Here is a 12204-nt window from a genome sequence, read left to right on the forward strand (position 1 = left end):
GAGTTCATGGCCAGCCTAGTCTACTTAGTGAGTTCTAGTGGATTACATAGGGAGACCCTGTCTCGACCACACCCCTTTCCCTACCCTCCCACTCCCCACACACAAAAAAGTTCACAAGCTGCGACCCTTTAATACAGTTCCTCATGTGGTGGTGACCCCCCATCTATAAAATTATTTTGTTGTTACTTCATAACTGGAATTTTGCTAGTTATAAATCATAATGTAAATGTGTGATATGCAGGATAGCTGATATGAGACCCCTGTGGGGACTGAGACCCGCAGGTTGAGAACCACTGCTCTAAGGATAGGAGTCATAGATGGAACTAAATGAAAAAGTGAACTGAGCAGCACTTTCTCTCTCTCTCTCTCTCTCTCTCTCTCTCTCTCTCTCTCTCTCTCTCTCCCTCCCTCCCTCCCTCCCTCCTTCCTGACTGCAAAGGCAACGTGGCCAGCTGCTACCTATTCTTGCTGTCCTGACTTCTCCATGATGGCCTGGACTCTCTAACCAGGAGCCAAAAAAAAAAAAAAAAAAAAAACCTCTTTCTTCCTTAGGTTGCTTTTGTTAGGTGTTTCCTCATTGTAAAGAGAAAAGTAACATATTCAATACTCAAATATATTTGTGTTTCCGGCTTTCATACAGTGTTATAACATATTAAACCAAGGCTTACACTCTAACTGGCATAGGATCTGTATCAGGTCTAGTCAAAAAAACAATGCTGGATTTATCTTTTTGTTTTCTTTTAATTTGGTTTGGTTTCCCAAGACAGGGCTTCCTTGTGTAGCTGGGGCTGTCCTGGAACTTGTTCTGTAGACCAGGCTGGCTTCAAACTCACAGAGATCCTCCTGCCTCTAACCTCCCGAGTGCTGGGACTAAAGGCGTGAGCCACCACGGCCCAGCTGCTGCTTCTTCTTCTTCTTCTTCTTCTTCTTCTTCTTCTTCTTCTTCTTCTTCTTCTTCTTCTTCTTCTTCTTCTCCTTCTCCTTCTTCTCCTCCTCCTCCTCCTCCTCCTTCTTCTTCTTTTTTCTCTTTCTTTCTTCCCTCTCCTTTCTAAGACAAGTTCTCATGTGGCCTAGGCTGTCTTTGAACTAGGTATGTAGCAAAGGATGATTGAACTTCTGATTCTTCTTCTCTGCCTCCTAGTGCTAGAATTACAAGAAGCCACCCAGTATATGCAGTCCTGGGGATTGACCCAGGACCTTGTGCATGCTCGGCTAACACTCTATCAACAGAGCTCCAGTCCCAGCAGAGGATACTACATATTTTTAAAACTTTTAAATTACGTTATTTTATTTATTGTATATGTGCATGGGTGTATGAGTAGAGAGGCCAGTCAGTTCTCTCCTTCCATCATGTGGGTCTTGGGCACTTTACCCAGCAAGCCAGCTCTCTGGCCTCAAGAATGCTAGAATTTTTTTGAGACAGAGGCTCACCATGTAGTCTTGGCTAGCCTGGAACTCATTGTGTAGGCCAAGTTGGCCTCTAAATCATAGAGATCCACCTGCCTCTGCCTCCCAAGTTCTGGGATTAAAGGCGTGCACCACACCTGGCAGACTGCTAAATTTTTGTTTGTTTGTTTGTTTGAGACAGGGTTTCTCTGTGTAGCTTTGAGCCTTTCCTGGAACTCGCTTTGGAGACCAGGCTGGCCTCAGGCTTACAGAGATCCTCCTGCCTCTGCCTCCTGAGTGCTGGGATTAAAGACATGCGCCACCACCGCCCGGTTAAATTTTTAAATTAAAAAAATTTTCTATTGGGGGCTGGAGAAGATGGCTCAGAGGTTATGAGCACTGGCTGCTCTTCCAGAGGTCCTGAATTCAATTCCCAGCAACCACATGGTGGCTCACAACCATCTATAATGAGATCTGGTGCCCTCTTCTGGCCTTCAGGCATACATGTTAAACACAGTAATAGGTGACCCCCCAAAGAGATCATGATGCACAGGTTGAGAACCACTGTTCTGGGGGATCTTGAACTCCCTAAGCATTCTTTAGCAAATAGAGCTATGGCAAAGCCAAGCACAGAGCTCCAAAAGGCCGTAGAATGATGGTCAAGTGCCTATGAGGACTTAACTCCAATATAGTTGTCTGTTTGGTAACAATGTTAATGATAATTTGCAAGTTAAAAGTAAAGTGGTGGTGCACACCTTTAATTCCAGCACTCAGGAATCAGAGACAGGTGGATCTCTGAGTTTGAGGCCAGCCTGGTCTACAGAGTAAGTTCCAGGACAACCAGAGCTACATAGTAAGATCCTGTTTCAAAACAAAAAACAAACAAAAAGTAAAGTTTGGGGCTGGGGCATGGGGCATTTGGCTGTGTTTGCCTAGAATGCTCAAGGCCCCTGGGTTCAATCCCCAGCAACACATAAACCAGGCACAGTATGAACACACCTGAACCCCAACACTTGGGAAGTAGAGGCAAGAGGATACCAAGTTCAAGGTCATCCTTAGACAAGGTTGATGCCAGCCTGGAATACACAAGACCTATCTGAAAAAATAAGATTAAATAAATAAGGAAGATTTAATGCCCAAAAAGTCCTAGCATGGCTGCACATGACTATAATCTCAGTGCTCGGGAAGCTAAGGCAGGAGAATTTGCAAGTTCAAGGTGCCCAGAGTATGCAGCCAGCTTGGGCACATAGAAAGACCCTTTCTATAAACAAACAGATAATAAGCAAAAATAATGACACAAAATAAAGTCAACTTATTTTTAAAATTTTATTGCATGTATTGTGTGTGTGTGTGTGAGTGCACATATGTGCAGAAGCATGCATGTGGAGGAGTCAGAGGACAAGCTGCAGGAGTCCTGGGGACCCAATTTGGGTCCTCAGGCTTGTCAGCAGTTGCCTTTATCCACTGAGCCATCTTGCCAGTCCAACCTTAACTCATTAAAAGAGGGAGCACCTGGAGAGATGTCTTAGTGGATAAAGTGCTTGGTACACAAGCATGAGAATCAGAATTCAGATCTCTAGTATCCATGTAAACCATGGGCAGGTCCAGCGGCCTGCCTATAATCCCAGCACTCCAGAGGCAGAGACAAGGGATGCCTGAAGCAAGCTAGACTAGCCAGATATGCAAGCTCTAGGTTTTGAGGAGAGCCCCTGCCTCAACATACTAGATAGAGAGTGACCAAGAACACCCCAAACCAACCTCTGGCCTCCCCACACATATATGCAAAAATGCATACACATACATCACACACACACACACACACACACACACACACACACACACACACACACACACATGGACACACACACACACGGACACACACACACACGGACACACGGACACACACACGGGGACACACACACACACACACACACACACACACGAACCACCCCCCCACACACACACACACACAAAGAAAAAGAGAGGTTCTGGAAAACTGCTCATCCCTCAGGAATGTGTCAGAGGTAACTACTCCAAACTGCTCCCCGACCCCCGCCTCTGCTCACAGAGCCCTGAGCTGCTCTAAGCACCCACAGATGGGCTTGTGGTACAGCCATTGCTCTGACCTGTGGTGTGGGCTTCCCAGATGGCAGAACCCACCTCCTTCCCAGAACACAATGAGGAAGCCAGGCTTAGGTAAGAGGGCAGGAGACAGGAACATGCCTGGAGACGAGCAGCCGGAAGTTCCCTCAGCATCCCCAGGCTACAACTGTAGTGGGAGACAGCCAGGTTCTCAGCAAGAGCAGCTGTAAAGGTGGGGTGGGTGAGGGCTCCAGAGCCATTCACTACATGGACCTCTTGGACCTCACTAACCATGACCCCATCTCTCCTCACACATTGGAGGTGGGCCAGCAGGACCCCAGACAAACCCCAGCCCAGCCCCCAGACAGAGTCAGGGATCAGTGTGAAAAAAACAACAAAAAGCATTTATAAGCAGGAACTTGTCCAGCATACAGTGAAAATGCTCCTTGACACATCGTGTTGGGGTCCACACAAGCACAGGAGCTGGGGCAACACCCAGAAATCGTCCTTTTAATTCATGCTTTTGTTGCCTCGGAAGCCCAAAGTCATCCCAGCACTGGCCACCAGGGGACAGGCGTGTTCCATAGCCTCGCCGGTCTGTTGCGGCGCAGAGACCTAACCAGTAGGTCCTGTAGGTCTTAAGAGTACAACATCTCGATTCCAGAGTGCTTTTTGAGTACTCCATGGTAACAGGCCTCCAATAGTTTAACTACCAACTTCATATCCAATGGAATTTGTGAACATGGAATCCAAGCACCATAGACTGAACTTGCCTCTTAAGGAGTCTCCTGAACCCTTTCCTTCCAGATCTGGGCATGCTAGGGGAGCGTGTTGATTAGAAAATGGGTATGAATCCTTTGGCAAAATAGCTGGCTTCAGCTGCTTCCAGATGGGCTGTTCAAATGATGCCATGCACTGTTCCAACCCACAATGCATAGCATGGACATGCACTCAGGGTCACGGTGGGTACAGTACCAAGCAGTTGGGGAATTAGAGGGAGTGGTCCAGGCTGAGGTAGGAGGAGGCAGGTGGCTGCAGAGGCCTGGGACCTCTACAGTCCCTGAGATTCCCTGAAAAGAAGGTGTGGCCTTGGAAGGGCTCCTTAGAAGGCCAGCAGGGAGGAACTGGAACCCTCTCTGTGCCCACTGGAGTGAAGATCAAAGGCAGAGGATGCAAACCAGCTGTTTGCTGCATGTACTTACTTTCTGCATGTGGAGCTGGAGATCGAACCCAGGGCATGCTAAGAGCACACACACTACCACTGAGTTACAGCCCAGCACCCTATATCAGAGCAACCTTGCCTATCGGGGCCTCTGTACATCTGATTCTTGCATCAAAAGAACTGTGGTAGTTTGGAAGAGGGTACTTCCCAAGAGTCTAGCACTAACCTCAAGGGCCCCTGTGCCCTACAAGGCCACCACTTCCCCCTTCCTGCTGGGACTGTCCTGTGATGTCATCATTCAGGCTGAAGAGCTGTACTATCCTTTCTCCAAGCGTATGGATGAGGATGTTAGCTCCTTGGGAGGGAAAGATCCCGGGGCCTCTCAGAAGCCACAATCAGGCCAGAGCCCAGAAGATCCAGAGGTCACAGAAGAGTAAGGTTTTTGCTGGGACTGCCCCATAGAACACCATGGCAAGAGTTTCCCGCCACTCCGGCTGCTTCAACCCTCACTTGACCTGCAAGTGGGGCTGGGGAGGTCACTAAGGGAAATGGGCCCAGAAAGAGTTGTAAAGTCCTGTGGGTTGAGGGTCTAGGAGAACTGGGGGTCCATATACAGGGCGTTGCCCCTGCAGGGGTCAGGCCACTTGGGCTGCAGCCTGGTCACACCAGCCTGGTTGGTCCAGCTTCATGCCCACATCAGGCACACCGAGGGGCAAAGACTTCTCACGGCTCAGCAGTGTCTCTGGGGTCTCCCACTGGGACTGAGAAGGACACTCCTCCTGGGAGAAGGGAACCTGCTCATCCTTCGGGGATCCCGGGGCGTTGGCATCTGGCTCTCCCACTGTGGTGCTGGCTTGGGAGGAACACTGTGCACTGTGGTCAGAGCTACTACAGACGTTCACGATGCAGGTGACATTGACATGGGTCCCGTGGCTGCCGCGGGAAGAATCTGTGAAGCACAAGATGGGAGCTGTGAGTCCGGGGGTCTTGGAGTGGGGGTGTCTTTGCAGTTTGCTTCTTGTCCCAGAGGCAGGTTAAGATGGTGGGGGAAGAGCAGTAGGCCAAGGACCAAGAGACCAAAGATGCTAGCTCCCCCCTACTATGGCATCAGACACGTCACCTACCCTCATGTGCCTCTGTTTGCTTACCTCCCAGCTGCCCAGCCCAACTCTCCATGTGGCTGACAGAAGACAATCATCTAAATCAGACAAAAGTGCTCCAAGAAGAACAAAGCCTTGAGCTGAGAAGATGGCTCCGTTAGTCAAGCGTTTGTCTTGCAAGCACAGGGACCCGAGTTCAATCCCTGAGAACTCACATGAAGAGGCTGGACATGGTGGCAGGCACTTGTAATCCCAGTACTTGGGAGGCAGAGAAAAGGAGACGGCTGGGGTTTGCTGGCCAGCCAGTCTAGTCTAATTGGTGAGCTCCAAGCCAATGAGAAACTGTCTTAAAGGAGATAGATGGCATCCCAAATATGACATCTAAGTTGTCCTCTAGACACCGACACATGGGTTCATTAGCATCCCTGTACCTATACACACGAGGGAGAGAGACAGAGAGAAACTGTGCCCTAGCAGAGAACCAGCGTGTAAACAGGAAACAGTTGCAGGAGACTGGCCATGGCCAAGACTTGTCAAGAACATTCTCCCACGACTGCTGAACTGTGAAAGGTGTCGACCATTACAGCCACACCACCAACCAAACCAAAGGGTGAGAACTCTCTTGTCATTGGCACAGTATCTGTGGCCACTTGGAAACTGTTCCTTCCTGGAGATGAGCCCCTGACTCCGAAGACATCTTTGTTCTCAGTGAATCCCTTACTGTCCACAGCTGCTTCTAGGATTTCATGAATCTGGAAGTTGAGATGGGATTGCTGGTACTCTGTCCTTACTACTGAGGCTGGGATGCCCACTCTTAGCAGACTGACTATTCTGAGTTCCTCAATCTTGGCCAATCACTTGACCTCTTTCAGTTTACTCTGCTGTTAAATGGGTACAGTAGGGCTGGGGATATAGCTCAGTTGGTAGAGTGCTTGCCTAGCACGCACAAAACCTTGGGTTCAGTTCCTAGCATAGACAGCATCATTGCACATGCCTAAAATTCCAGCATTTGGGAGGTAGAGGCAGGAGGATCCGAAGTTTAAGGTTATTCTTGGTTACACAGCCAATTCAAGGTCAGCCTGGGCTACATAAGACCCTGTCTCAAAAAGAAGAAAACAAAAAGTGTGACTGGAGAGATGGCTCAGTGATCAAGGGCACTGGCTGCTCTTCCAGAAGACTGGGGTTTGATTCTCAGCACCCACATGGTGGTTCACAACGATCTGTAACTCTAGTTCCAAGGGGTCTGGTGCCCTCTTCTGATTCCTATGGGCACCAGATGACACATGTGGTACACAAATGTATATTCAGGCAAAAAACGCTCACTCATAGGATTAAAAAAAAATAAATCTTATATAAATGGTGTTTGTTTGTTTGTTTGTTTGTTTGTTTGTTTTTAGCTGAGGATCAAACCCAGGGCCTTGCGCTTGCTAGGCAAGCGCTCTACCACTGAGCTAATTCCCCAACCCTATAAATGTTTTTAAAGGCTGCAATGACGCTGCATCTCTCCTAGCAAAGATGATAGTCTTGGTCACTGCTTTATCTCCATAGCTCTTGGAGACAGTGAGTAAGTGTAATCGGGACTCCACCTAACCATGCACCTAAGAAACCTGCACTTGGGTTCTTAAAAACACCTTGCATTTTACCTCCATCTCCAATCACCCTTCTGCTCAGTCCACAGTGCCACCATCCACCCTGCTCAGACTTGGAGCCTTGGGGCAATGTCTGTGTCGTGTTCTATAACCAATCTACCAATAACCACCTTCAAAAAGTAAGCAGAGCTTCCTTGCCTTCCTTGTGCCAGCCAAGCAGGCCTCCACCCACTCTTCTGGACTGTATAACCATCCTCTGCTCCATCCTGGCTCTGGCCCCATCCTCTGCAGGTTTCCAAGCTGGCCCTTTGAAGTGGAGGTCACTTCCTCTGTTGGTCCTTGACAGAGCCCATGAGGCCTTACATAAACTGGTGCCCATCCTCTTTACGCCCCTGATGCTCCAGCATCTCACAGGCCTTCCAGCTGCCCTAGGCTCCCTGCTACTCCTTGAGCACTTCAGGCCTCAGGACTTTTGCACATGCTGTTCCCTCAGCCTGGAAAGCTCTTCTTGTTCACAGGCTCTCCCTCCTGTCACTCAGGCCTATCTCAAAGTCACTTTCTCCAATAAGCCTCTGTCTGTCCTCCCTGCTCTGAACACATTGGCTTCCTTTCCTGTCCATCACCTGGTCTCCCTCCCCACATCCCAGACCTGAAATCACGGGGCATGTGGACTTTCTGACAGTTCATGCTGTGTTCCTAGTGACTTTTAACAGGGACATGTATTAAATGGACCAAAACTAGCCTAAGTACATTTTGGTGATGATAGTAGGTTTTTGGTTTGTTTTTTTTTTTGGTTTTTTTTTTTTTTTTTTGATGGTGGTGGTGTTTTTGGTTTGTTTTGATTTTTTATTGTTGTTTTGTTTGTTTGTTTTTAAAGACAGGGTTTCTCTGTGTATCCCTAGCTGAACTAGAACTAGCTCTATAGATTAGAGATCCTCCTGCCTCTGCCTCCTAAGTGCTGGGACTGAAGGTGTGTGCCAACACCACCCGGCCGGTGATGATAAAGTTTTAAATTAACTGACTGCCAAATTTTAAACTTCAGAGGTTGGTTGGTAGTTGAAAGCCCCAGGCTGGAGGCATAGTTCAGTAGGAAAGGCTTGTCTACCATACACAAGAAGTTTGATCCGGGCCACTGGGATATACAGAAGCAGATGCCATTGACAGAACAGACGTCAGGGACAGTCCACCCATTTTCCTGCCTGGCCCCTCTGGGCATCTAAGTTTCCTAAGTTGGTGAGGAGTGGATGCCAGACTAGCAGGGGGCAGACATGAGGGCTTGCCACACAACAGTTCTCCCAAACGTCAGTTGTGTGTCAGTTGCTGCTGCTACTGCTGCTGGCCCTCCAGAACCTGCCAGGGCCGACAGCAGTGGCAGCTGGCTATTCACCCTGGCGCCTGGAAGCTGGAGATCAAGGAAGCTTGGGTAAGAATACAGCCAGCCAACCACCGTGCGCAGAGGCATCTCAAATGCACCAGAGAGAAGAAGAGCTGAAATCAAGGGACCACAAAGACATCTCTATCCTGGGCCTCCCCAGCGCCCAAAGGTCACACAAAGTCACCATGGCCTTTGCATGTTACGAACAAGACACTGTGGTGGCGGGTGGGCACCGTTCTGGGGTTGACAGGCTCCCACAGTAGAGAGAGGTATCAATGGGAGGGAGGGAGGGAGAAGGGGAGAGCAAAGCAATGGGGAGGTCAGAGAGATGGGGTACAGATCTAGGAGAAGAAACATCTAGGAGAAGAAAGAGGAGGGGGCAGAGAGCAGAGGAGAAAGGGGATGGATAGACATCCTCAGGGAGGCAAGGAAGACGCCACAGTGGGACACAATGGGAGAAGGGGAGCCAAGAAAGATGAACTCATGTTTCTATTTGAGCATGTGTATAGACTCAACCAATGTGGAGAGCCATCTGCTCTGTTCCAGGCCAGGCCCAAGGAACCCTCAGCTTGTACTGAGGGGCCCTGACAAGTCATCACGCGCTGGTGAGGCTGGGGACTCCGATGGCAAAAACAGAAGCAGACACGAGTGCTCCCGTGGGTAGGCCGGGGGGCAGGGGTGCCGCAGGCAGAGAAGGTTGCATGGGCACCGGCAAGCACCGGGCACAACAGTCGCTGCAGCCGCAGCAGAGTGTGGGTGTGGGGGGAGGCTGGGTGGGGGAGGCAGCTGAGGCAGCAGCCATCAATCCTGTCAGGTGCCAATGCAGCCACAATGCTGCAGTCTCTCATCAGCACACCAAGGAGGTTCGTGGCTGATCACCAGGAGGAGACTCGTGGGATTAAGGAGCCTGCTCGGATTCTCATGGCCTCCAGGGCAGTGGGTCTGCTCTGAGTTAACAACCAAATTCACGTTCATATTTACTTCTGTTGCACCACCAGCCAGTGGACCTGACCTTCCCACTACAGAACAAAGGAAACCCCAGGGTTCTGGGGAACCCCACCAGGGACTCGCTCCAGTGTGGGCACTGGAGGTACCAACTGTGTCGCCATCCTAGATTATAAGGTAAGGTGCACACCAAGTAAATGCACCAGGTCCCCACATTGTGCCTCTGGCCCCAGGTGACCCTCAGGGAGCTATCGAGAGCTGAACTTCCAAAGAACAGGGCTAGAGAGGTGGCTCAGCAGTTAAGAGCACTTGGTATTGCAGAGGGTTTGGGTTCAATTCCCTGCATCCACCATGGCAGTTCACAATCATCTGTAACTCTAGTTCCAGGGGATCTGACACCCTCTCTGGCCTTCCCCGTGTGTACAGACATGCATGCAGGTAAAACACCCATATACATTTAAAAAAATCTATATATATATATATATTTTAAAGAACCTTGGAAGATGCCTTTAATCCCAGCACTTGGGAGGCAGAGGCAAGTGGATCTCTGTGAATTGGAGGCCATCCTGGTCTACAGAGTGAGTTTCAGGACAGCCAAAGCTGTTACTCAGTGAAACCCTGTCTTGAAAAACTGAAAAGAAAGAAAGAAAAAAAAAAAACTTGGAGGAATTGTTTTACTCATATTCCAGTTCCAGAGCTCTAAAGCCCAAGCCCAGACTCCTGGTGCTTGTGTATACTAACTGTGTTCTCCTAACAAGGTGATTAACTTTTCCAGGCCTCAATTTCCTCATCTGGAAAATGGGATAATAATGGTAACTATTTCTTTGTATTGACAGGCAGGGTGTTTGGTGCAGGCAAAGCATCCAAGACAATGCCTGTTGTATCACAGCTTCCCAGGGCCAAACTGGGTGTGGTGGCACACACCTCTAATCCCAGCACTCAGGAGACAGAGGCAGGTGGATCTCTGAGTTCAAGGCCAGCCTGGTCTACAAACAGAGTTCCAGGACAGCCAGAGCTACAAAGAGAAACCCTGTCTCAAAAAAAACAAAACAAAATGAAACAAAATCTAGCCAGACCAGTGCTGGGCCCCGGGATGTAAGCAGGATCTTGGCTTTTGGGAATCACACAAGCCAGTAGAGGGAGGAAGGAGACAGACAGTCCTGTGGAAGAGAGGCATGGCCTTGGGGATTCCTGAGGAACAGCCACCCCAGCTGGGATGACAGCATGGGGTGGGGTGTGGGAATGCTCCCCACGGATATGAGAGACTTGAAGGACAAAGCCAGAGTGTCTGGCAGAAGGGTGAGCAGAGAGAGGACCAACACAGGGCAAGGTGGGGCTGAACCTAGAATCCAAAGTGGCTATTCTTCGCATGAGCAGGGAACAGAAGTAAGCTGGGGGCAGCCAAGGCTAGACCCACAGGGCAACTCCAGGCCACTGGCAGAGATTAGGCAAGGAATGCACATGAACCCAATTCACAGAGGTCTGACTCAAGATTTTGCAACTTGACATCGGTGAGAACGTGATCCACACACTCCATAGAAGCTGTGCTGAGCACTGTGAGCCTGGACCCTTTTCAGAACGAGTGAAATGGCGTAGGGTGAAATGGCGTAGGATCTCCTCCCAAGACAGGCAGCGACTGAGAGCCACAGCTGCCAACCATCATGGTTGCCAGGTGTGTTAAAGGCATTTCCTTCTTGGGTTATTTTCAACTCTATCTGCCCAGAGTGGGAGGGAGCCAGCTCCTGCCTCTCACCTGAACTCTGGGAGCCTGCACGGGCCTCCTCTGTGGCCGTTGCCTGGGGCTGGCTCCGAGGGGGCAGCCTCCTGTCCCCAGCGCTGGTGGAGCTCTCCAGGGAGCTGCTGCTGGAACTGGGCGCTGTGGTCAACAGGTGCTGCTGCTCTAGGCCTGTGGCACCCAGGGACTTCTCATCGGGCAGGTGAGGCTGAGAGGAAGAGGGAGAACATTAAACCACCTGCTGGTGACTCGTCACCCCCGTCACCCACACTCCACAGCTTACACATTTCTGCCCACACCACACGTTGTTTCCACACCCTCAGTCCACATGAGGAGACGGAAAAATCGACTTTCTGAAGGTCGTCTGTCAGCGTAGGGAGATGTCCCCAGCCTGGTAGCTAAGAGTTGAATTCTGAATTCAGACCACCTGAGTCTAAGATCATAACTCTGCCAGTCATTGGCTGTGTGATCTTGAAAAGTTACCTAACCTCTCTGGGCCTCCATGTTTCATGTATAAAGGAACAATTATAGCTTATGTCCTAGGGTTGTTGTGAAAACTAAACAGTTGGGAATTTCAAGGATAGTAGTGCTATAAGCCCTGCACAGGACACTGTTTGTAAGAACTTGGCAGAAGTACCATTCACTGGGTGGCAAAGCCTGCCAGCCAGGAATGACCTTCATGCTTTTAAATGGTTCCAATTAAAAAAAAAAAAAGATAGTAACATTTCTCGTTTTTAAAAAAAAGTCTTATTTTTTTAATTTTTAATTGTGTGTATACGTTTGTGTCTTAGTGTGAGCAGGTACACGTGCATGCAGATGTCTTTGGAGGA

General features: G+C 49.5%; 1 protein-coding gene across 1 annotated transcript in view; it reads right to left on the bottom strand.

Annotated features, from left to right (window-relative positions):
- Window positions 1-3851: 3851 nt before the first annotated feature.
- The window catches only part of Tnfrsf1b (TNF receptor superfamily member 1B), a 34351-nt gene continuing 25998 nt past the window's right edge, over window positions 3852-12204 (bottom strand). The window contains exons 9-10 of the mRNA XM_006989045.4: window positions 11393-11582; window positions 3852-5579 (exon numbers count right to left, since the gene is read on the bottom strand). Of these exons, the coding sequence (XP_006989107.2) occupies window positions 5266-5579; window positions 11393-11582 (504 nt within the window). The 3' untranslated portion in view covers window positions 3852-5265. The remainder of the gene's footprint in view (window positions 5580-11392; window positions 11583-12204) is intronic.

This window comes from Peromyscus maniculatus, chromosome 2 (genome assembly GCF_049852395.1).
Source record: "Peromyscus maniculatus bairdii isolate BWxNUB_F1_BW_parent chromosome 2, HU_Pman_BW_mat_3.1, whole genome shotgun sequence".
Classification (NCBI taxonomy): Eukaryota; Metazoa; Chordata; class Mammalia; order Rodentia; family Cricetidae; genus Peromyscus; species Peromyscus maniculatus.